Source organism: Bison bison, unplaced genomic scaffold, assembly GCF_000754665.1.
Source record: "Bison bison bison isolate TAMUID 2011002044 unplaced genomic scaffold, Bison_UMD1.0 scf7180017864489, whole genome shotgun sequence".
NCBI classification, from domain to species: domain Eukaryota; kingdom Metazoa; phylum Chordata; class Mammalia; order Artiodactyla; family Bovidae; genus Bison; species Bison bison.
In genome coordinates, this window is record NW_011495048.1 from 7459464 (window position 1) to 7485488 (window position 26025).

At 35.2% G+C, this 26025-nt stretch overlaps 1 protein-coding gene across 4 annotated transcripts in view; it reads right to left on the minus strand.

Moving 5' to 3' along the window:
• Positions 1-2042: 2042 nt before the first annotated feature.
• The window catches only part of XPO1 (exportin 1), a 43102-nt gene continuing 19119 nt past the window's right edge, over positions 2043-26025 (minus strand). For all 4 annotated transcript variants that reach the window (XM_010863273.1, XM_010863276.1, XM_010863275.1 and 1 more), the window contains 21 exons: positions 17377-17438; positions 17106-17150; positions 16262-16443; positions 14889-14937; positions 14689-14808; positions 13484-13612; positions 12927-13085; positions 11816-12013; positions 11343-11481; positions 10966-11147; positions 10730-10886; positions 10481-10644; positions 10071-10205; positions 9558-9741; positions 8954-9060; positions 6740-6934; positions 5935-6103; positions 5394-5528; positions 5149-5308; positions 4957-5053; positions 2043-3983 (listed from right to left, as the gene is read on the minus strand). In XM_010863273.1, coding sequence (XP_010861575.1) covers positions 3837-3983; positions 4957-5053; positions 5149-5308; positions 5394-5528; positions 5935-6103; positions 6740-6934; positions 8954-9060; positions 9558-9741; positions 10071-10205; positions 10481-10644; positions 10730-10886; positions 10966-11147; positions 11343-11481; positions 11816-12013; positions 12927-13085; positions 13484-13612; positions 14689-14808; positions 14889-14937; positions 16262-16443; positions 17106-17150; positions 17377-17438 — 2915 coding nt within the window. In that variant the 3' untranslated portion in view covers positions 2043-3836. The remainder of the gene's footprint in view (positions 3984-4956; positions 5054-5148; positions 5309-5393; positions 5529-5934; positions 6104-6739; positions 6935-8953; positions 9061-9557; positions 9742-10070; positions 10206-10480; positions 10645-10729; positions 10887-10965; positions 11148-11342; positions 11482-11815; positions 12014-12926; positions 13086-13483; positions 13613-14688; positions 14809-14888; positions 14938-16261; positions 16444-17105; positions 17151-17376; positions 17439-26025) is intronic.

Genomic DNA, 26025 nt, shown 5'->3' on the forward strand with positions numbered 1-26025 from the left:
TATTCAGAGCAGCAATGCATACAGCTTTAGCACGGAATTTCTCAGCTTCTCTTATTGGGCGGGGTTATGGAAGTTGGAATATTCCCAAGTGTTCTGCAACTTGTTCTGGGTCTTAAAAGGGGAAGTTTTTTATTTTCCATGCTGCCCAGGATCCAAGTATAAAACCTGAAAATTCCCACAACCATATTTGACCTTGGGGTATAATCCAGGTGCTGGGGATAGAAAAAAATTTCTAAATTGCCTAGACCTTCTATCATAAAGCTGCACTTCCCAACGATCTGTATTGGTTCTCTAGACACCACTGATATGAGCACCACAAAATAAACTACAAGTAACTATTTCTTGTAACACGAGCAAAAACACCTTAAAATGCTAATTTATAAAAATATTATTAAATATGTAATTGTTTTGCAAGCTAGTAGGGGCTTATTCCCTGTGGACTCTAGAATAAAATAGTAAATAAAAGTAAGTGTACTCTGAAAGCAAAGTTATCGGGGTAGAGGTACACAGGAGGGGATTTGTTAGTTGGGACAGTAGATAATACAGAATATAAACTATGCTTAGATAAACATGAAAAAAGAGAAGATACTTTAAAAAACAGATCTGCATAGTAACCAAATATTTTTCAAGAGAACAATCATCACTGAAATTAAAAACTACAAACTCAAAAAGCATGAACCTAAATTGGGTACTCATTTGGGAAAAACACACTGGGAAAAACACAAACTATGAAAAACATTCTTAGGAACTGTTGGGGAAGCCTAAACATGGACTAGATATATTATGGAATTATGGTTAACTTTACCAAGAATGCGTCAGAGATGAAAAGCACAAAAAGTGGTAAGAGACTGTACAACTCTACTCAATTACTGTTCATTTTACTGCAGTACTTTAAATACCGAAAGTACTATTTATATTTTTATGTAACTGTTTATAATCCAGACATTTTGTCCTTGAGTTTCCTCTAATCAGAACATCAAAAAAGGCTGACTATGTGACGTTTTTTTAACTTTTCTATAGGCTTGAGTCTTCACACATTACAGAATGGAATTCTGTTGGAAACCTTCCGGGAGGAACATCCAATACATACACCACCAGGTCAGACCTGTTAATCTCACAGTGTTCTAATACTGCATTTTTACCAAGTCTATCCTTACGTGTCTGTTGGCATCAAATCTGCATCCTAGATCCTATCATAGACCTAACTCAATGTGGGATTGACTTTCATTACTTTCTGCTTTTTTTCCAACTCTAAGGTATTAATTGCAAGATGTATTTTTATGCACCATCAAGAAAACACTTTCAACTATGACAACAGTCCTTACTAAAAATAAAAATTGGTTACAGAAGCCTTTTTGAAACTTGAGTATCAACTTCTTACAAATAAAATTGCACTGCTTGGCATTTGGTGAACAATTCTTTGCATTATAGCTTATTGACAGCTTCCCTGCTTAGGTCCCAAGAAAAACTTGGTTGCCACTAATGTAAGAAAATATGCAAGTGTGATTATTCTTCCAATGATTATTTACTCTCCCCCTTATCAAGTTTATATCCTGCTGCCTTTGTATGCCTTTTTGCATAGAATATTTTGTTGCTGACCAATCTAAGACACTTTAATACTTTTATGTAAGACAATTTTTTTTGGTAAGACAATAAATAGCAATAAATGCATACAAACAATTATTGAGTTCACACATGGACAAGCAGGGAAATATATCAACAGTATTGCCTAGCACCAGTTTTTAAGGTGCCACAGATCTTCAGAGATGCTAAAATATTAGAATGGCATTCTACTGTTGATATCCTAACTGACTCAGGAATTAGCTTTTGTGAGACCATTTTCAGTTCGAAAGACTTGTCTATGATTCTAATGGGTGTCTAAACCAAGATTTAGACATACTTATGAGACAATTCCAGTTCTCTCTCACAATTTGTAACAACTGAGATGCTGCCTTTTTGCAAAGGTTAAACAACACTGAGCCAAACATTTCAAATGGCCAGTTTATCAGTATGCTTTCTTGTAAAACACGTTGAGGCTGGCCTGATATGATTAACTTTTATTCAAGCAAGAAATGCCCACAATAAGTTTAATTTTCTATTAGCATGTTCTCATTTTGGCCAAAGCTTGGTTTCTTCAACATTCAAAACATATCAAGGTAGGCAATGGGGCTGTAGGGTAAGAAAATTATACATGACCACTGATGGAAAGCAGATTTCAAATACAGCATATGATTTGAAACTGAACTCTTTTAACTGTTCCAAGACAACTTATTTATAGGCAAACACCAGTAAGAAAATCAAAGCTTTTAAGAAAGCTAAAGTATTAAACAAAGTACTTCAATATTCCTCTCTGTATATTTAAAACATCTTACTATTTGTTGTTTTAAAAAGACTTTTATGCATGATTACATTCTACTGAAATAATGCCAATCTTTGCCAAAGACCTATATAAAAAGTTAGGAGAATAGCAATTATACAAAATTGCTGATTCTCCACAAACATGAGGCACTTCAAATGCTTAGGTTTTAGTTTAGGTATATAGAAGGCTAATTTAATCATCTGGAAACAGACTCACCCAAGCTGGTTTCCTTTTCTATCCCCTTTTCATATTTTGTAGGGAATCTACAGCTTTGTTACCCCCCAATTCCTAACCAAAGGAAAGATGCTTTTTAACTGCAAGTAAAGGTAAAATGTGTGCCAAGCTGTCACAGGAGGGATTTGTTTCTTGGGAACAGAAGATATCTCAGGAACATGTTCATTTTATACAAATGCTGCCTTTACTCAATAACCTTAGAAATAATACTTGGAAGTCAACAGTTATCAAAATTCGTTTAAAAATGTTACCTAACACCTAAACATAAATAACCACTTTCATTAATACAGGAATAAGTTTGAGCCAATAAAGGGAAAATAAATGTAAACCAAGTTTATTTTGCTTTTTAAGTAGTGTTCTTAAAGCACTACAGCTTGGTAAACAATGTAAATTAGTATAAGTCATCTCAAAAGCCAGAGTTTTGTTTTGTTTGTTTTTAATGAGTTGTTAAAAAGATGCAGCCTATTCTAACAGGATAAATATTTTTAACCATTTCACTTTGAGTTAATGAAGGCTCACAAATGAGCAACACTCCTCATTGAGGAAAACAAAAAGCTGTTGTCGACAAGCGACAGCACACACACACAAAAACAAAAAGAACTGTGTAAAAATAACTAACTGTGTTCCCATATTTTTTGAAGTCGTTTACAATGGGATGATATGCACATGATCTTGCTGCAAACTTGCCATACAGACTTGTAATACATGTAGTCTAGACAAACAATTCAGTCCAAGAGGTGCTAACTTCAGACAATGCAGCACTATAATCCTTTTAACAACGCAATCTGTTTTACTCATTATCTTTTCTTCTAGACTGAAATACAGGCTAGAAAGAAAATGCTCCCTAATTAAAAACTGGTATTCTTTACAGGAAAAATTGTATACTTTTGCATCAGAATTTACAAGTATATGTTCAAATTGGATTTTCCTCCTCCCCCCATCCCAGCCACAAAATGGGGATGAAGTTAAAATTTTTAAAAATGCCGTAATTTTCAACTTCATGCAAACTAAATAAAGATGACCAAAACAAAAGCTTAAACAATGGAAGGATATTTCACAGAAAATTTCTTATACAAAAAACACATAAGAAAAAGGGCCACTAGGTGACATTTTAATTTACAAATTGGCATCATTTTGGTCGACAAATATTCAGATGCTGCTTTCATCTGCTAACAAGAGTTGCAGAGGAAAAGAAAAAAAAAAGAAAAAAAAAAAAAAAAAAAACCCAGCATGACTTCTGATTTTAATCACACATTTCTTCTGGAATTTCATGTGGATTAAGGATGCCTGGGACAGACATCTGAAGTTTGTGTTTTTCTTCCTGAGCCTGTCGAAGGGCTGTTTCTCGTTCTTCCAAAAAGAGATCCGATGTATCTTCACCTGCAAACTCCTGTGAAAAGATGGTCAACTGTCAACATACTTAGCAGTGTAATTTATCCATCAACTGTTGGGCTTAAATTATATATATAATTCTACACAGTTGAATTAAAGACTAAATGTGTTAGTTGGGAGGGAAAGATTACAAAAGAGGGATAGTATAATGCCACATATAAAACATACTTCAAGAGCAATGATAACAAAGACTAATGATCAAGTTTAAGTATATTATCATTGTCCTCATAGCTATGTTATCAACTTTCATCCTTTATAGCTTTGTACGAATCAGTTTTTTACACTTAAAAAAAAAAAAAAAAACTTTGTATTTTGGAGGGGGAAAAAACCTGCATGTTATGTGATCAATTCTTATTTAATAGATATGGACAAGAATTCATCAGCTCTTTTTGACTTCTTTAAAACACGATGACACAACAAAAATTCCTCTTCTCCTAAGTCAACAAAGCACTGTAACAGCAGTAAATAACAGGCTAGTATCTGCTAATCACCATTGCTGCTGCTGCTGCTAAGTCACTTCAGTCGTGTCCGACCCTGTGCGACCCCATAGACGGCAGCCCACCAGGCTCCCCCGTCCCTGGGATTTCCAGGCAAGAACATTAGAGTGGGGTGCCATTGCCTACTCCGCTAATCACCATGGTTCCCCCTAAAATGAATTCTTTACTAACAATGTGGAAAATCCCAAAAGGAACTATCAATATATTTCATTCCCCCAACTCCTTTAAAAATATCTACGGAATTCAATCACAATGTTGCAATAGACATAAGTTACCCCAAACATTTTAAACCTATCTCCTCTTCTGGCCTTGATTTAAAGTTTTTCTTTCTGTAATGTATCTCAAAAGAGTAACACTATACATATTTTAAAAGCACACTCATTTTGCTCATTACAAAAAGTGGTCAATTCTGGATGCAAGAATGCAATCAGTATTTACTCTCAATATTTCTGCAACTGCAAATAAAATATGTACCTTTATCTGTACCAGGAAATCCCGAAGATGTTCCTTGAATGCAGGAATATCCTGATTTAAGCTGAAAAGTCCTGTCACAAAGAGCTTTACTTGAGCACTGCAAGTTAAAACACAATGATTAATCACTTAAAAAACAAAACAAACAAAAAAAAAACCCTTAAAAAACTTAAGTTTATAAAAAGGGATATTTACTCTTGTAGATGAGGGAATGCGGACTTAAGAAGATTAGCCACATATTCCTGAATAAACATTTGGTTGTTAACTGGATTTCCAGGATTTAATGGTGTACTTATTTTTCCTTCTTCAACCAAATTAAACATATATGCAAGGATAGATGCATGCATTGTTAAACCTGTTGATAAGAAGGACATCATTAAACTCTAAGATATAATAACAATCAGAAGGAACATAGAATTTTTACAGCTTTAAAGTCTTACCAGCAGTATGCGAGGTGTCTGTCACAACAGAAAAGATATGCTGAAGAATATCACAAAAGTAAGTCTGATAAAAACTCTGAGCTGCAGCTTCTTCTTGTGCAACATTTTGTAAGAGTGTAAAAAGTATCTGTAGGCCTAAAAGACATATAAAGCCAACCAAGTTATTCCATACTGACAACATTCACAATGGTACTTCAGCTATCAAACAATTCAAAGTCTCTCTCGTTGTTTTTTTTTAAGCTAAAGACAATTATTTGCCTAAATTATCTTGACTCAGTAATGGAGTTAAATTAGAATCAATGACTGCTTACTTACAGACTAATCTAACCATCATCACCTTTCCCTTATTTCTTAAGGTTTAGTTGATTCTCTCCCACATCCATTACTGATGCACTCAAAAAAAAACCCATGACAAGTGAAGTGATACCTCTTGTCTGCAGCTACAAATACACAGATAGATGGGTGTCTATTTGTAAGTGTCTGTATGTGGACTGTGGGTTGGTAGGCAAATGAATAAAGAACATCATTTTTATGTATTTACCTGTATCTGCTACATTCCTCATGGTATGTTTAAAAGCCCAAATAATAGAATCCAAAACAAGTTTAAACTGTGCCGGTGGAATAGCCAGGAATGCTGGGAAACAATGAGAATTGACAGCCTGAAGTAGTAAGAAAAAGTTCGTTCTGTGTTCAGGATATTCTTCAAAGTCCTAAAAATAAATGGTGAGAACAAAATAGAAGATTCAATGCCTTAAATTGTATTTAATGGAAGAGGGAAAGCAAGCTCTAATTCATTATAAATATTTGGAGTTAGTGGACCCCGTAAGAGAGAACAAAAATACTATTACACAAATGAATTGTCAATATGAAGGAATACAAGGTCATCTTATTATAAAGAGAACTCAACAAAACCCACAAAGACCATCACATTTTCTATTAGCATTGAGACTTGCTAGAGATTTGCTACCACTTTAAAGTGACTTTGAGATCAGTAACACAGATTAGAGAAGTCTACTGTGTAAATGTGTACACATATATTTACATGTTTTTCTTTTTGGTTAATAAATTTTCCCATTTTTCATAAACATATACTATATTTTACTAAACTGAACTAAAAATCCAGTGACTAAAACGTTTCAAGTTTTGAATAAATGTTAGCTGCTATTTGAATAAAAAACTGGCAAATTTAAAAAAAAAAATACTTTTCTTATCTAGAAGTTCAAATGTTTTAACATCAGAGCCTAAAATTTATGCTATGCTCATAGACAGCCATCATTTACGCTTTTAAAAGTTATATGGATAACTGTAGAACTTGCCATTATGTAACTGAAATGCAAATCGCATACCTTATTTATCATATTCAATGTGCACTCAAAAACAGCATCAAATATTTGAGGTATTTCAGCTGTTATATGTCCTCCTAACTTGTTGACAATAATAGCCATAGTACTAAGCACTTCTGGCTCTCTAGCAGCTGGGACATTTCTCTGGTAATCAATGAGAACTGCATCCAACAGAGGAGGAACAAAATTTTCAGCTACCTGTTTAAAAAAAAACAACAACAAAACTTTTCATTTTAATTCAGGCACTTGCCAACTCATACTAAGCAGCCAGGTCAATGTTACCTTGTAAAACTTAATTTAGGTTGATCATCTACTGAAAAACGGAAACTCTTACGGCTTTAATTCTGGTGTATTAGAACTTTACAAAGAAAAATCAAGAAACCAAAATAGGCAGAAGAGGGCCACGGACATTGTACAGTTTAAATCTATACTTATTAAAGAAAACTGGGGCCTGACATCAAGTGACTAGCTCTAAGTATTTTGGCAGGACCAGGATTCTAGGGATACTGTGTGTCTGTGTGTGAGGCACAGGGAAGGGTAATGCCTCACTGTACACCAAAGTATTCAAATCTAACCAAAATCAGACCTCCATCATCAATGCTTTTTTAAATTTAATGAATGCTAACCAATAGTTTAATAATCAGAAATAATAACCATTACTTACTCTCAAAAAAGGAACTACACTATGCCAGAAAGACTGTGGTAGGCTTTCCAAGATTCCCAATAAACACAGTCTAAGGTGTAAACTCTATGCTTTATAATGCATCCTCCATTAAGATGTGCTCAATAAATATGATGATGTTTCATTTAACTAAACAGTAGTAGTGTCCCAATACATAAAACAGGCCTAGCAAGATTTGAAGGATAAGCACAAAATTATTTTTCTTTTACTTACTAGGTTTTCTCTTAACTAGAACCGATTCTCCCTTCTTTTTCTTCCTTTAAGTTCTACAAGTTTACTTACATCATGAAATGATTATAGAAGAGTTAAGTTTAGTGATCATAGATATTTTATATATAACACCTCATATAGATATAAACAGAAAAAAAGTTGATAAAAATGCTTAAGATTTACTCAACTTTCTTATAAAACATACAGCAGTGTAAATTTTATATACCATGTTTGTACATTACATCCTTCTTTTGACCTACAACACGACATTAGTTCCTATTAACAGTCTAGTGACTTAATATTTTTATACATTCTAAAATGATCCCATTAAATTTATAGTCTGTCACTATAAAAAGATATTAGTTCTTGACTATTATACACTATTTCCCACACTGTACACTTCATACCCATGCCTCATTTATCCTTTCCTAGACCACTCTCATATTTCCACTCTTAACACTGAATTTATTTCCCTACACACTAAATCTGAATTATTCAACTATCTTTGAATTCACAGTCCCAAAGTTCAACATAAATCTTAGCTGTAAACTAGTTTGATACCCTGGTAATTTCCTGAAAAAATTTTCCAGTATTAACAGGAACAATACTGAAGTATCAAATTTATGAAAGTAAGTAGCCACAGTTCTCAATGCTACTTCCACACAATAGTGATGAACAGGAAAGGATTTATCGTAATGTTCCAAGGATCCAGAAGAAGGAAAGGTTTAACAATAACTAAACATAAATAGTTCCCCCAAGTTCAAGCATATAGAGCTAATTACTTTCTGAAAACCATTTAAGACTGACAGGAATAAGACAGCACAATAGACTTTTAAACCTTCAACTAGGAAACTGCTTAATCCCACTAAGGAGGGAAACAGCTCTTGTGACAGCTTTACAAATTGCTCCCAAAACCATCAGAAAAGAAATTTCATTTGAACTCTATCCATGGAAAATAAAAATTACCCAATCATCTCAACTGTCTTATTACATCACCACCCTCCCCCTACCAACAGCAATTTCTTTGGAAGAAGGTATGTATCTTGGCCGTCCCTGGTGGCTGGCTCAATTGGTAAAAGAATCTGCCTGCAATGCAGGAGACCTATGCTCAATTCCTGGATTGGGAAGATCCCCTGGAGAAGGGATCTTACTATTTTAAGGGACTCCAGAACTCCAATAAATAGAATGCTATAAAGTAACACCAAATGTAAACATCTAAATTACATTATATAATTAAGCTTTAAATAGCTAAATTCATACAGAATATATACACATTCTAGAGAGTACAGTATCAACTTTAAAAAACAAAATGACATCTCACTTACCATCTGTGGATCATTAGACCGGCTCACCCAACCAGATATTAACTTTAAAGTTTCTCTTTTTACTGTTCGCATACTTCTAATCAATGGTTGCTTTGTAACCATCTCACCTAAAAAACAAAATCAGGTGGAATCCAATTTGACAACTAGAATTCTACATTGGCAGTTACCTGTACTTCAGATACTACTGGTTTCCATTCTCCATTAGAAAACCTAAAGACAAAGAGTGCTCCTGCTCATTCATGTCCAACTCTCTGCAACCCTATGAACTATAGCCTGCCAGCATCTTTTGTTCCCAGGATTTTTCCAGGCAAGAGTACTAGAGTGGACTGCCATTTCCTCCTCCAGACCCATGGATCATTGGCGGGCAGATTCTTTACTACTGAGCTACCCGGAATGCCACAAAAAACAAGAGGACACAGATTAATTTCCTGGGAAAATAGACTAATTTTATAAGGGAAAGGGGCATGTGAGACTCATTAAAAATTGTTGAGGATTGCCTAAAACACGGGAGGTATTTTGTCAAAAGTGCTAAATGCTTATGGCTAAGACAATGAATGTAGAACTAACTTAATATAGTATTCCATAAGAATTCAGAATTGCTTACCATTAGCTTGAATAGCTGCAGAAATATTTTCACTGAGGCACTTGTATACATTAAGCATATCTAAATAAATTCTCCCAAGCTGAATCACAAATGGGTGTCCAACTGCTTTGCAAGCTCTCACATTTGTTTTCAGTATGCTACCAAGTTGCTTGACTGTTTCAGGATCTTTAAGTATATCCACATTCTGTAAGAACAAAACACAACTCCACTTATTGTAAGAGAATTCTTTTTGCTAAAGCAAAAAAAATTACCCACATTACTACGAACCACCATCACACATATAATCCTAAAGTGTAAAAGTACTGTAAAAGTCTTTATTACTAAAGAATAGAGGAAAGTATTTCCCAAAATATCATCCAAACAGAATAAAAATGTTACCATTCTTTCAATGTGCAAAAGCACACAAAGCACTATGGATCAGATATACGTGTCAAAGTACTAAATTTACTACTTTTGTAAATATAACTTTCTTAGATTCCATTTGAACTTTCACAAAAAGTAACTAAAACTTACTTTGGTTGCTTGCTGGATTATGCTATCCCAAACCTGATTAGGAAGTAGCATATATTTTTCTATCAAATGTTCTTGTACTGTTTGGTCTGTTTGTGCACCAATCATGTACCCCACAGCTTCATAAAATGTATGGACCTATGTTAAAAGGCAGACATGTTACTTGTATGCATCATAATAAGGAAAATCACATACAAATAATTCATTACACAACTTAAGCTAATTTTGTTAACATGTTAGTAATAATTAAATAGTAATTCAGTTTAAAACACTTCTGACTGAATTTCTGCCTCACTATAAAAATTTAAACACAGAAACACTTGAATCCATCAGTGGCATTCTACCCCCATTAATGAATTCTCATTAAAACAGTAGTTATTTTCTAAAAAAAATATGCTTACTGATCCACGTACCTGTTGAGGTTGAAGATCGCAAATTATAGTGTTAATGTTGTTCAAAATCTCATCAATAAATGGCATTACTTCTCCAACCTGAACCTGAACGAAATGCCTGCGGCACTTTTGAGCTATTTTAATGAAAGTATCACAAGCCATGTCCTGGACTCCATCGTGGGTCTCTTAACAAAACAAAAACAAATATCAAAAAAAAATTTGCCTTTTCCATTAAGCAAAAATAAAATATATTAAGCAAACAGGATTTACCATGCATGAATTCGAAGAGCTTGTTAACTACTGTCTTCAAAAATTTCCAGTGAGCTCTTAAAAATCGTGGATATTGACCTACTATGTACATGATATTTGATGCAATAATAGCTTTATTATCTTTGCCTCTTTTCTGTTCACATAATCCTAATAGATCCTGTAAAATAAGAAAAATTTCAGTCATTTATAGTAAAATACACTAACAAGGTTCTAGTTCACCCCTATCTCTTGCATACCTTTATAACAGTAACAAGAAATCGCTTTTCATCCTCTTCATGCATTGCTCCACTAATGGAGCCTATTGCCCAACACAATGTATTCAAATTCTTCCATGACCACTCCGTACCATTCACTTGATTGTGAAGCTTCTCGGTCATTATTCGTTCTGTATCTACATAATCCAGATGAGTAAGATAAACTACAGGAAAGAAAAAAATTTCACGTTTTAAAATGCAAAACTTAATGAGCAAAAAGATTTTTACTAAGACCAGTAGCACTCTAATAAGGATAGCTATTAACAGACTCAGAAACTAAGCATGCCTTGTTTCCTAAACAGTATTTCCACAAAAGAATACAATTTTTAATAAGGATTAAATAGTATTTATTAACTTACCTAATGTTTCTCTCATATTCTTATACAAATTTATGGAATCTGTATCCTTCATGAATTCTCTTACAACTTCTCCCTGATCATTTTCTACAACTAATACTTCCTCTGGTTTAGCCATTCTACTAACCATTAATAAACGGACCTATTCAGCAATTAAAAAAAAAAAAAAAATGTTAGATCTCTGAAATTAGTTACATTAACTATAACTCCCATTCTCAAAAAATGGCACTTAACACCAACATACCAAACACAATCATGCCCACAATATAAAATAAACATACTTAAAATATAATTCTACAATAAATTTTAATCTAAACATGGACAAAAATCAACTGTTAACTTTCCTGCATCTCATCTGCATTTCTAACAAACTCACAGGATGTGCTTGGATAGATTCAGCCAAAAAATAAAAGCCAGCATTTTCATCTGGTCCTCCAAAATCAGAGAAAGCACACTCAACCACACACTGTTGTTACCTTGGACAATACAGGCAAATATAGCTGTCTCCTAGGAGGAACATCAAAATGCTGACTTCCAGATAGCAATGGAGAGGCGGATGTTGAGAACGGGCTCTCTCTATAGAGTTCAGCTGCCAGGTGATTCCAGTACTCAAGACAAATCTTAAAGATTTCAGTTTCCTCTACTTCGGATACCAACAACATATAATGAAGGGCCTACACAGAAGACCAAAACTATTAAAACAATCCTTAGACATTACTAACAACCTCAAACGGTTTTCCATTTGCTATGTTAATGGGAAATAAAAATTCATATTGCTTTTTGTACACTATGAAGATTCATCATTTATCAAATATACAATAGAAACTGTGTATGAGCAAAGTGCGCTTTCTTCTGACATGTCCTAGAATATGCTAAGACACATGATTGTTAAATCAAACAATATTTGGTTATAGCAAAAAGGAAGAAATAATTCAAATGTTCAACAGATGTACGGACACAAAAAATGATGTATATCCATATAAAGGGATATTATTCGGCATGAAAGGGATGAAGTACTGACATACGCTATAACATGGTAACATGTTAAGTGAAAGAAAGCAGCAACAACGAAAGTCCATACATTATAATTCCAGTTATGTGAAAGGTTTAGAATAGGTAAATCCATTGAGTTGTACAGCAAATTACTTGTTGCTGGGGACTGGACAGAAGAGCAGAATGGAATGACTTGTTTCAATGGGTACCTTTATCCTTTGTGGGTAATGAAAAAATGTTTTAAAATGGATAAATGGTTGACAACACTGTGAATGTACTAAATACCACTCATGCAATTTAAAAGTTGTATATTATTACATCTCTATTTTAAAATAAGGTTTTTAGACTTTGCATCTTAGGAATGACACATATGCACACTTATTGGAATTTAATATTCATTATAAATTACTGATCTGACATTGAATAGAACAGAGAAATCAGGACACTTGGCTTCTGACTAGAATTCAGAATTGAGAGCATGTACTGTATTGTGCAGAGAATAAGATATGTCAAAGAGAATGTCAAGAGAATTTTAGAACAAAAGCAGTTTACATTATAATTAATTTTAGAAGCCAAAAGCTCCACAAAGCCTACCTCCATGAGTGTTTCCCTGAGATTTAATCTTTTTTCTATAAGTTGACCATGTTCTTTAAGAAAGGTGCAGAGAAACAAACTGAGATTTTGAATAAAGTTCTGTTCATCATCCTTTCCATTTGAGTATGCAAGTCGAATATTGGTATTTAGAGGAAGCATCTGCAAATTTAAATATGGATCATAAGCCTTCAAAATAACAACAAAGATCCTACATTTAAGTTCTAAATTTCCACCAGGTTTTATTAATTTTAAAACATATCGAGTTAAATAGCTATCTTTCAATAAAATGCCTTGGTCTATTATATCCATTTTTGTACCTTTCTGTCCTAGCTTTTGTTTTTTAAATCAAAAGCACAGTAAGATTTCCTCAAAGACAATCCTTTGAAATTTTTCCTAAACCAGTTTTCCCACCTTAGTGTATATAATATATATATATAATAAACACAGAATTGCACTGATCTATTTATGTTAAGCTGTGGTGAAATGGTTCAACTGAAATCCAACTTTTTCTAAGGCACTAAGATTGTTTAGTCAGTTTAATAAGAGTGTTACATTACCTGTTTTAGCTGCATCATTGTCAGTGTAAATAGCGTTACAAATTGCTCCTCATACTGGCTTACACTCACACCAGCAATCTCAGTGAGGCACTTCAGAGAGACATTTCGAAACATTGGAACATTCAAGAACTATTTTAATTAAAAGAAAGGGGAGAGAGGGAGCATAAAATTAAATAGCCTGAAACACTTTACTTAAAATTAACAATTAAAAAAATAATGAAAGATTTAGAAATCAGGAACACTGGGGAAAGAAAATACCAGGCAAATAGGTGGTGATACAGGTTTTTGGTATCTATATTTTAAGGAAATTTCATTATCCACCCCAATAGACAGTAAATGCTTTAAAAGCAAACTGTGCTTTCTTTTGATGTGTCTTTAGACATCTGAAAAACACCAAGTTGCTTAGAAACTTTCCCCATGATCTACTACATGACTTTTAAAGATATGTTTTCTGTATAATCTGAAAATATTATAATTGTTTAAGATCCTAAGATCAGTAATATAAGATTAACAAAGGTGTAGGGAAACTAGCTCTTTTTTTATTGATGAGAAGGAATAAATGTAGCCTCCTATTTTGTGGGTGGCAATTGATGAGCATCAAAAGCCTTAAAAATGGACATACTTATTGACCAATATGTGTATTAAAATTTGCACAAAGTATCTGGACAAGTACATAAATACCCAACATTTCCTGTGGTATTGTTGACAATAGCAAATTTAAACTTTCTATCGATAAAATGGTGGCTCCAACATAGTAAATTCACATTAGAATATGACCCTATCAAGTCCTGATCTATGAAGCCCCAAATATAAGTTATAACAGTCTGCTTTTAGAGGGTCTTGATTAAATACATAATTTATTCATTACATTTGATTAGAAAAATCTGAAAATACAACCAGTTGGTAATTGATTATCTCTGGATAAACAATTACAAGACTTTATATAGGCATTACATGCTACTGCAAACAAACTACTAGTTGTTCACATAGAATATGAGAGACTGCCTAGTAAAGTGAGAGTATCAGAAGATTCTGACACTGTTTTTAAAAATTAGCTGAAACTGCAGAAAAGTTCTTCTCAGCAGTTTTCTCATCTCAGAAATAAGGCTGATTATGGTTATGAATGTAGATTGGTTTTTCTATTCAAAAGAGCATAGTTGTGCAAACTTTATTTATAAGAAAATAAATGAAATGCATTCACATACCTTATAAATTAACGTGCTGATTAACTTGGTCTCAAAAATATATCCAAGCGGAATCCAGTTAAGAAATCTGAGCAACGTTTCTAAAGTTGCATGTACAAGTGGAGCATTTTGGGAATTTTCCTACAACAAAAACATTTTTTCAATTAACACCTTCCTATAATAATGGTTATTTTTTAAAAACTGAAATTAAAAACACTTACCATCACAAACTGACAAAGCTGAAAAATTTGTGAGAATTCGTTGCACATGCTAAAGAAAAACAAAAAAGCGATCAGTTTAGAAGAAATGCTTTAACTATTTACAGAGTAACAACATTTCAGCAGCCATTAAAACCCGTTACTTCTATTTATAAACACACGTACCAATAATTTCATCCAAAGTTATAAAGTTGGGACTTCCCTGGTGATCCAGTGGCTAAGACTGTTTTCCCAATGCAGGGGCCTGGCTTTGATCCCTGGTTAGGGAACTAGAACGCATATGCCACAGCCAAATAAATAAATGTGCCATGCTTAGTTGCTTGTGTCCGACTCTTTGCAACCCTATGAACTGTAGCCTGCCAGGCTCCTCTGTTCGTAGGGATTCTCCAGGCAAGAATATTGGAACGGGTTGCTGTGTCCTCTTCCAAGGATCTTCCCAGCCCAGGGATCAAACCCAGGTGTCCAACACTGCAGGCGGATTCTTTACCGCCTGAGCCACCAGGTAAATAAATAAACAAATATTTAAATAAATTAGTTATTAAAACTATGGGTAAACATCATTCTTTTAAAACTCACCTATAAAGAGCACATTAATTTCCTTTAAAGGTTTGGTTTTTATGTCATCCTTACTCTATTTGAAAAATTTCAATTAATATAGTCTTTTACTAATTTTTTTAGTTTGGTCATGCAGCATGGCATGCAGGATCTTAATTACCCAAACCAGGGATCAAACCGGTGCTCCCTGAAGTGGAAATTCTGAGTCTTAACCACTGGACCACCAGAGATGTCCCTCAATCTAGTCTTTTAAATCCAGACAGTTGAAATAAAACTCTCCAAATGGAGAGAGGCAGTGTTAGACATCCCTAATCCATTGTGCTTACACACCAAACCAGAGAAAAAAATTCTAAATTCTGAAGCTCGTTTAAACACATAAAGGTAAAATATTTGTTCCATAATGACTAAACACATTTTTATTACTACGTTGAAAATAATAAAATCTGCCATCTTTCTGGTGTTAACTATAGGAAAATGGATAAAATGTAGGAACAGTAGAATTCTGTAGACATTTGGACACAAGTCATATCCTTGGACCTATAATTAACTAGGCTCCATATAAAACAGACTCCCAAGAGCATTCTGGGAATTCTTAATCTACATTCTTTCCGCATAACATGTATGAAGTTACTTTGTTGTAATACCATACATATTTTTCAAGCCTCCCCAATTTAGAGTATTAGACCATTTAAGCATTATTTAAATCTGGAGTCAGAAAGAATTAAAAATGTACTAACTTGTTCCTTAAATATTTATAATCGACCTCCAATTCCTTGAAATTGTTTGAAAAATTGCTTAAAAATTCTAAAACAATTACTTGCCTGTCTTTTAAATGCTTAGCTTTCACTTGGGTTATCTGTCCACTAGAAAAATCAAATACTTCTTCACTCAAGAGTTTCAGAATCACCATATTATTCTGACATAGACTTTCACTGGTCCGACTTGCTCCAACAATGTCACTGATAAAAGTTGGCCAGTGTTTTGGCCACTCCTGTTTAAGTATCTAAAATAAAACAGAAAGTGTTAATTTCATTTCACTTGTCAAGTGCAAATAAACAAACTTCACAGAAATTATATGATACCAAAAGCAGAAGCAAATCATCAACCACCCTTCATTTTGTTCCCCTTTATCAAGACAGGAAATGTGTCAGTCTCTATACAGAATATACTGAGTTAGAAACTACAAAAGTCCTATGTATTAAATGCCCCATTCTCAGGAAGATTTTTGTACATATTGTAAAAGTTAGGTAAATTAAAATTTTCTAGTTAGATATATAGAAAGTTTAAAAAACAGGTAAAGTATAAAGATCAATTAAACGGATGCTTGAATTCAAAGCAATTTTTTAACGTATCAGTAAGACTGAGATAGCTGACATGGAAAAGAAACATACAATGAGGCAAAAATTTTTTAATGAGTCCAACCCATACTGGAGCCAAAGAAGTGAAGTTTTTATAGTATTTGTAAATACTGTAGTACTCCTTGTAAATACTACCACAGCATATCAATAACTTTAAATGTTAGACAATGGGCTAACTATTGTAAACACTGTGAGGACTACTATCACCACTCTGCAAGATGTTTAATCAATAAAAATAGAATAGAATACTTTGCTCAACTTATCAGCCTAATTCTCAGGGAAAACAATGTATCACGTAAAAACTTACCTGAACAAGAATCATATTTAATTTCCCGATATATACCTTTTCTTTCTAAGAAAAGAAAAAAGTTCAAACAAGGGACTTAAAAAAGTTGATATAATTAATAAGAAATGCAGGCAGCCCCCCACCCATGCCCAGCAGAAAGAACAAAGTGATTACAGATCTATCATAAATGATTTGCATATGTGTCTATATGTCTGTGACAGAAGTGGGTTTAAGATCAACCCAATATGTAAATGATTTACACTCTCACAGTAGCTTCCAAAAAAGCTCTTACCTCTACACAAGTTGGGTCAGATGATGTCTTGATAATGAGGCCCACAACGTATTTTTTAATCCCTATTAAAAAAAATTATTCAGACTGTTATAGCATGCTATAAAATTGGGTAGGGAAGGGCAAAGTAAAGATCAGATCATACACCTGAATCCCATCACCAGTTATGACATTATGGGTAAAAATGTGTACTGCAACTTTAATTTTTCAGTTTCATGAAGAATGACAAAATATTGGTTTGACAACTATGAATTATTATCTTCTGAGATATTCTTTAATGCTAGATAGCCAACTATACCAAGCTGTGATTTAAAAAAAAAAAAAAAAAGGCGAGGGGGGTGGGGAGACACTTATGATTCCTTTAAAGAAACACAAGGTCAGATGTTAGTCCCTGTCAGATTTATTTACAGCACTAAGCTAATCCTGTATGTCATTTTACTTTGTTTGTTCTACAATGTAGAAAAAAACAGAGTTAAGAAGAAAGTTTTTATTTATATTCTTAAGGATACCTTTATAGCATTACCTATTCCTTCAACAGTTAACATTTCACGTCTTTGATTTTAATTTGCATCATTCAGAATTTACTGGGCATCTATCTACTATACATCCCCTCAAAATTTTAAAGTAATGTCGTTCACCTTAAATTAATATACCCAAAGGACCTGAAACAGGATTTCTTAATCCAACAAATTATCTCTCCCTATGAAAAATAAAGACTAACCTCACATCTGTTTAATAATTTAGCTTTTGCCACCGAATGCTTTATGAAGATTTTCAAATTTTCAAAGCTATCTGAACTTCAGAAATAACAGATGAAAAGTTTGTAAAACTGTGTCCCAACTCTCATCTAGCAAATCTACATTGGACTCAATATCCATTGACCAATGCTAATTTATAACAGCTACCCAGAAATATAATCAACCCTAGGCAACAAAACGCCTATTTGATTGTAAAACTACCCAAAGAGAGCAATTTTTATGAGTTAAGTGTTAAATTCACTCTTTGACCCACACACTCCTTCATTGGTAACTGAAAATTAATTTTTATTAGTTATGGTGGAACTGGACATTTCAACATTCCAAATAAAATCAAAACTTTTAAAAAGCATTAATTATAAAAATATTTTCCTAATTGATGAAAAATTTCACAAATAAAGACACATAATAAGGGTTATTAATCAACTGAAAATGTAACATTAAGTATTATCAATATTCACAATATAAGAATCATTTGAAAAACTGCCTGCCAGTTACCAAAGATTTAACTATATATACACAAACACATAAAAATCAGTGAAAACTATGTTACTGACATTTTAAAAACTTCTACACTAGGCAAAGGCCCCAGTAATAACTGTTGTAGACAGGTCCACCAATGAACATGCTGTGTTGTGCTTAGTCACTCAGTCAGGTCTGACTCTTTGTGACCCCATGGACTGTAGCCCACCAGGCTCCTCTGTTCATGGGGATTTCTCCAGGCAAGAATATTGGACTGGGTTGCCATGCCCTCCTCCAGGGGATGTTCCCAACCCAGGGATCGAACCCAGGTCTCCCACATTGCAGGCGGATTCTTTACCATCTGAGCCACCAGGGAAGCCCCAATGAATGAATGAATTTATAAAAGAAATGGACAAAACTTCCAGGACAAATTGTCTAAGTTGTTAGTAGGAAAACTAAAAGGTGTAAATACATTCTGTACTTACGGGGGCAACATTTTAGACAATATTTCTATTGTCTAAAATTATTTTTTCAAAAAAAAAAAAAAAAAAAAAGAGGCTTTGTGGACACCCAAAATAAAACCAGGTTTAGATTCAACAAAGTGATTTAAAAAAAGAAAGAAAGAAACACCAGAACTAGGGGAACTAGTTTTATTTTAAAATGAGTGCTAAATCATACCACTTAGTTAGGATAAAAAAAAAGTCGCTCAGTCATGTCCGACTCTTTGAGACCCCATGGACTGTAGCCTACCACACTTCTCTGTCCATGAGATTTTCCAGGCAGGAGTACTGGAGTGGGTTGCCATTTCCTTCCCCAGAGGATCTTCCCAACCCAGGGATCAAACCTGAGTCTCCCGCATTGTAGGCAGATACTTTGCCATCTGAGCCACCAGGGAAGTCACTTAAGTTAGGATAACCCACACAATAATCTCATGTCCTTAATATCCATTAGATCGTTATCAAAACAATTCTGGTATTGTTGACCTTTCTGCTCTTTAGACAAATTATTGTCATTAAGGCCCCTAAAAAAAAATTTAAGAAAAAGAACCATTCTGAATAAACAGAAAACATCACTCTGAAACCTCTAAATACAGGCTAAAAAATGGAACAGTAGTGGAACTACAATTTCTACCTCCATATGAGTTTGGAGGCTTCTCTCAGCCTCAGAAGAAAACAGAATCAGACTGAGCCTACAACTCTATTAGCAACTAAATAACTTCTTTTCAGAAACTTCTGAAATTCATCTGTAAGATAGAGCAAAGAGTAAAAGATGAAACCAGAAAAAACGTGAAATAAGTAGTAAACACCCACATGCAACCTGTAAGGATCTCAGAGACAAAACTAAGTCTCAACTAAAGACTATGGTATCACTAAATATCACTCTAAAATGATGAGTGTCCATTCAAAGCATTTGAACTACATGTAAAGGCCTTTTCCATCAAGTACTGCTGTACATAGTATCTGTTTAGAATCTCCTGCTATGTAGCTTATATGATTAAGTACCATAATGCCCTCCCCAAATTTCTTCCCATTATTTACCAAAATTTAAAAAGTAAAAGGAGCCAGTTAAGAGTAGTTCTAAAATTGTAAATTAGACCTTTAAAAAAAGAAACGGTGGGAATCCCCTGGTTGCCTAGTGGTTAGAATTTTGGGCTTTCACTGCCATGGCTTCAGTTCAATCCCTGTTTGAGAGCTAAGATTCTGCAAGCCATGTGGCTTGGCCAAAAGAATAAATAAATAAATGGTGTCACACATATCAAGGTAGAAAAGTCAGATGTTTACAAGTAGCAGAGAAAGCTCAGCTTCTCAGATTTAACAGAAAACGATCCTAGACCTGACAAAAACAAAACCCCTTTATTCCCAGCATCTCTTTGTGCCAAATGAGTTAACTCATCTGCCAGTTGGAAGAAAAAAAATTTTTTTTGGTTTCTTCAATTGTTTTATAAATAAAACAAATTTCTTAAAACAAGAACTATCTTTACAAGACTTCATATCCAATAAAAACCATACTAATCAGAAATTATCTCTTTCCAATTATTCAGAAAGCATATGTGGATAGACTAGGATACTCCTTCCAGCAGTCTTCTAAGCTCTTTCCTGGGAATCAGGAAAACTTATAAATAAATGTATTAAACATATCAAAGAACACTTCACTGAAGAATTCTCATACGTAGGTTGTATGCCTCTGACAAACACAATTATGCTCTTACTGCTTACTATGCCAAGGCTTTCAAAGGACTCCTACAATGATCCAGCACACTTCTATCAATAGCCCCCACAGCCCATTCTTCTAAATAGGAAAAAAAAATTCACCTCCAAAGTTTTAAAAGTAAACCTTCAAATCATTTATTGAAAAGTACTACTTTTTTTAAAAAAGGACCATCCATACAAAATATGGTACACTATTAAAATATGGTACAAAATATGGTACACTATTAAAGCTCAACATCCAGAAAACGAAGATCATGGCATCTGGTCCCATCACTTCATGGGAAATAGATGGGGAAACAGTGGAAAGAGTGTCAGACTTTATTTTGGGGGGCTCCAAAATCACTGCAGATAGTGACTGCACCCATGAAATTAAAAGACGCTTACTCCTTGGAAGAAAAGTTATGACCAACCTAGATAGCACATTACTTTGCCAACAAAGGTCCATCTAGTCAAGGCTATGGTTTTTCCTGTGGTCATGTATGGATGTGAGAGTTGGACTGTGAGGAAAGCTGAGCGCCAAAGAATTGATGCTTTTGAACCGTGGTATTGGAGAAGACTCTTGAGAGTCCCTTGGACTGCAAGGAGATCCAACCAGTCCATTCTGAAGATCAGCTCTGGGATTTCTTTGGAAGGAATGATGCTAAAGCTGAAACTCCAGTACTTTGGCCACCTCATGCGAAGAGTTGACTCATTGGAAAAGACTCTGATGCTGGGAGGAATTGGGGGCAGGAGGAGAAGGGGACGACAGAGGATGAGATGGCTGGATGGCATCACCGATTCAATGCACGTGAGTCTGAGTGAACTCAGGGAGTTGGTGATGGACAGGGAGGCCTGGCGTGCTGTGATTCATGGGGTCGCAAAGAGTCAGACATGACTAAGCGACTGAGTATAAAACTGAACTGAGTATAAAAATGCCCAAATACCCACTGAAAGGTGACTTACGGCATATGAATGCTCCTTATCCAAGAATTTATGTATTAATCTTTTATAACTCTTATTTTCCCCAATATCAAGAAAAATGTCTTTCACAGTCTCATTTCAAATAGAAACCAACACCAAATAATCCACATTATCTCATAAACTGATAATAACATTAGCTAGCTAAAAAGGTCAGATTTAAGCACATGTAATTTCCAAAAATGCTTAAACTACCACACCATTGCACTCATCTCACACACTAGTAAAGTATGCTCAAAATTCTCCAACCCAAGCTTCAACAGTACATGAACCCTGAACTTTCAGACGTTCAAGCTGGTTTTAGAAAAGGCAGAGGAACCAGAGATCAAATTGCCAACATCTGCTGCTACTGCTGCTGCTAAGTCGCTTTAGTCGTGTCCGACTCTGTGCGACCCCATAGACGGCAGCTCAACAGGCTCTGCCATCCCTGGGATTCTCCAGGCAACAACACTGGAGTGGGTTGCCATTTCCTTCTCCAATGCATGTAAGTGGAAAGTGAAGTCGCTCAGTGGTGTCCGATTCATCGCGACCCCATGGACTGCAGCCTGCCAGGCTCCTCTGTCCATGGGATTTTCCAGGAAGAGTACTGGAGTGGGGTGCCATCACCTTCTCTGGCCAACATCCGCTAGATCAAAAAAGCTAGAGTTCCAGAAAAACATCTACTTCTGCTTTATTGACTATGCCAAAGCCTTTGTGTGGACCACAACAAACTCTGGAAAATTCTTAAAGAGATGGGCACACCAGACCACCTGACCTGCCTCTTGACAAATCTGTATGCAGGCCAGGAAGCAAATAGTTAGAACTAGACATGGAACAACAGACTGGTTCCAAGTCAGGAAAGGAGTATGTCAAAGCTGTGTACTGTCACCCTGCTTATTTAACTTATATGCAGAGTACATCATAAGAAATGCTGGGCTGGAGGAAGCACAAGCTGGAATCAAGATTGCCGGGAGAAATATCAATAACCTCAGATATGCAGATGACACCACCCTTATGGCAGAAAGTGCAGAAGAACTAAAGAGCCTCTTGATGAAAGTAAAGTGGAGAGTGAAAAAGTTGTCTTAAAACTCAACATTCAGAAAACTAAGATCATGGCATCTGGTCCCATCACTTCATGGGAAATAGATGGGGAAACAATGGAAACTATGACAGACTTTCTTTTCTTGGGCTCCAAAATCACTGCAGATGGTGACTGTAGCCATGAAATTAAAAGACACATGCTCCTTGGAAGAAAAGTTATCACCATCCTAGACAGCATGTTAAAAAGCAGAGACATCACTTTGGCAACAAAGGTCCATCTAGTCAAGGCTATGCTTTTCCCAGTAGTCATGTATGGATGTGAGAGTTGGACTCTAAAGAAAGCTGAGTGCCGAAGAATTGATGCTTTTCAACTGTAGTGTTGGAGAAGACTCTTGGGAGCCCCTTGGACTGCAAGGAGATCCAACCCAGTCCATCCAAAAGGAAATCAGTCTTGAATATTCTTTGAAAGGACTGATGCTGAAGCTGAAGCTCCAATACTTTGGCCACCCGATGCAAAGAACTGACTCATTGGAAAAGACCCTGATACTGGGAAAGATTCAAGGCAGAAGGGGACGAGAAGATGAGATGGTTGGATGGCATCACCAACTCAATGGACATGAGTCTGAGTCAACTCCGGGAGTTGGCGATGGACAGGGAGGCCTGGGGTGCTGCAGTCCATGGGATCGCAAAGAGCTGGACACAACTGAGCAACTGAACTCAACTCCCATCAGACTTAATAGTTATATATATCATCTTGAAAGTTATTTACACCCAATATTAACAGTCTTACCCCCCAGGAACATCTTGCAAATATTAGATACTTAATGACAAGGTAAAAGAAATGCATTAACAGAATGTGATTCACTAAAACCCTTTAAAATGAAAACTTACTCACTACAACATACCAATGGTGCCATATTCCCGTAGAGGCAAAACGCCCTTTCTAAATTTAAATTGTAAATTTGTTCATGAGCATCTTAGCTAGTCAGTGATACAGACTACCATTATATCAATACCATTATATTTTCAACCAAGTATAGAATTCTACCCACTGAGAGAAAAATACGAGTGAAAAAGTTGCAGAATCTTATCCCTTGCTTTCATAGTGGCTCATTTTCATACACCACAGAAAATGGAGAGCCTTGACACACTATTACAAAAGTAAAGCTACAATCATCAAAACTGAGTTCAGTCCAGTCCAAAACATTGTGCAATACTTAAATTCACTTTAAATGTGTACTCTATAATCACATCCCTTCATCAAAGCCATGTGTAACTGAAACTTTTTCCAAAAAAAAAAAGAAGAAACGTTACTTCCAGATGTATAGCAAAGTGATTCAGTTATATATACATGTTAACATACATGCATGTATACACTTTTGCCTTCCCTGGTGGCTCAGTGCCAAAGAACCCGCCTGCCAGTGCAGGAGACACGGGTTCAATTCCTGGATTGGGAATATCCCCTGGTAAAGGAAATGGCAACCCACTACTGTATGCTTGCCTGGAAAATCCCACGGATAGAGGTGCCTGGTGGGTTACATCATCCCTGGGGTTGCAAAAGAGTTGGGACACGACTTAGTGACTACACAGCAACAACATACACGTTTTCAGATTCTCTTCCATTATAGTTTATTACAAGATTATTGATACTCAATATACCACAATATATGTGCTATATAGTAGGTCTCTGTTATTTTATATATAATAGTAGTTCTGATCACATATCCCCAATTTATCCCTCCTCCCCTTTCAAAGCCTTAGGTAACCGTAAATTTGTTTCCTATGTCTTTAAGTAAGCTCATTTGTATCGCTTTTAAAGATTCCACATACGATATATCTGTCCTCTGACTTATTTCACTAGTATGATAATCTCCAGGTCTATCCAAGTGGCTGCAAATGACATTTCATTCTTTTTTATGTCTGAGTAATATTCCACTGAGTGTGCACACAACCCACTTCTTTTCCCACTCATCTGTCCATGGGTATTTAGGCCTCTTCCATGTTTTGGCTCTTGGCCTCTTGACGAAGGTGAAAGAGGATCAAAAAGCTGGCTCAACATTCAAAAAACTAAGTCATGGCACCCAGTTCCATCATTTCATGGCAAATAAATGGGTAAACAATGACAGACTTTCTTTGGCTCTGAAAAAGATTTGATGCTTTTGAATTGCAGTGCTAGAGAAGACTTTTGAGAGTCCCTTGAGATACCAAGGAAATCAACCCCAAACATTCATTGGAAGGACTGACGCTGAAGCAGAAGCTCCAATACCTCAGCTACCTGATGCAAAGAGCCAACTCATTAAAAAGACCGTGAAGCTGGGAAAGATTGAAGGCAGGAAAGGGGACAACAGAGGATGAGACGGTTGGATGGTGTTACCAACTCAATGGACAGGTGTTTGAGCAAGCTCCTGGAGACGGTGAAGGAGGGGGAAGCCTGGTGTGCTGTAGTCCATGGGGTTGCAAAGAGTCAGACATGACTTAGTGACTGAACAAAAAAACGTCTTAGCTATTGTAAATAGTACTACTATAAACACTGGGTTTCATGTATTTTTTTGAATCAGTTTTCATCTTTTCTGCATGTATGACCAGGACTGGGATTATTGGCTCATATGGTAACTCTATTTTTAGTTTTGTAAGGACCCTCCATACTGTTCTCCATAGTGACTGTACCAATTTACATTCCTACTAACAGTATAGCAGAGTTCCTTTTTCTCCACATCCTCTCCTGTATTTATTATTTGTTGGCTTTTTTGATGATGGCGTGAGGTGAGATACCTTACTGTAGTTGCGATTTTCATTTCTCTAATAACTAGGGGTACTGAGCATCTTTATATGTGCCTGTTGGCCAGAAAGGAAGGTGCTTTTCCCATGTCACACTGTTATTACAAACTTGTCCACTTAAACCACCAAGAATAATCACAGAGAGTCGCTAAAATATAGCTATTTGTCCTATTTACCATCATCCAAAGGAATCCAGAACAATTTTCCTATTCCTCATTCACTGAAATACTCATGGAAACAAACCGCAAAATGAGAAATAGAAAAAAATAATTCAAAAGCAGGGGTTCTTAACCTACAGTCCCCAGAGATTATAAATTGGAATTAGACTGTAATTTATTGCCTATATGTTCAGTAGTTTTAAGAAGAATGGATCTTTATTTATTATTCTTAGAAGGGTTTATAACTGCAAATAGTACTGAACAAGAACTCCTAATGAGATAGAGCAATTAAAATTCTATTAAATTCACAAT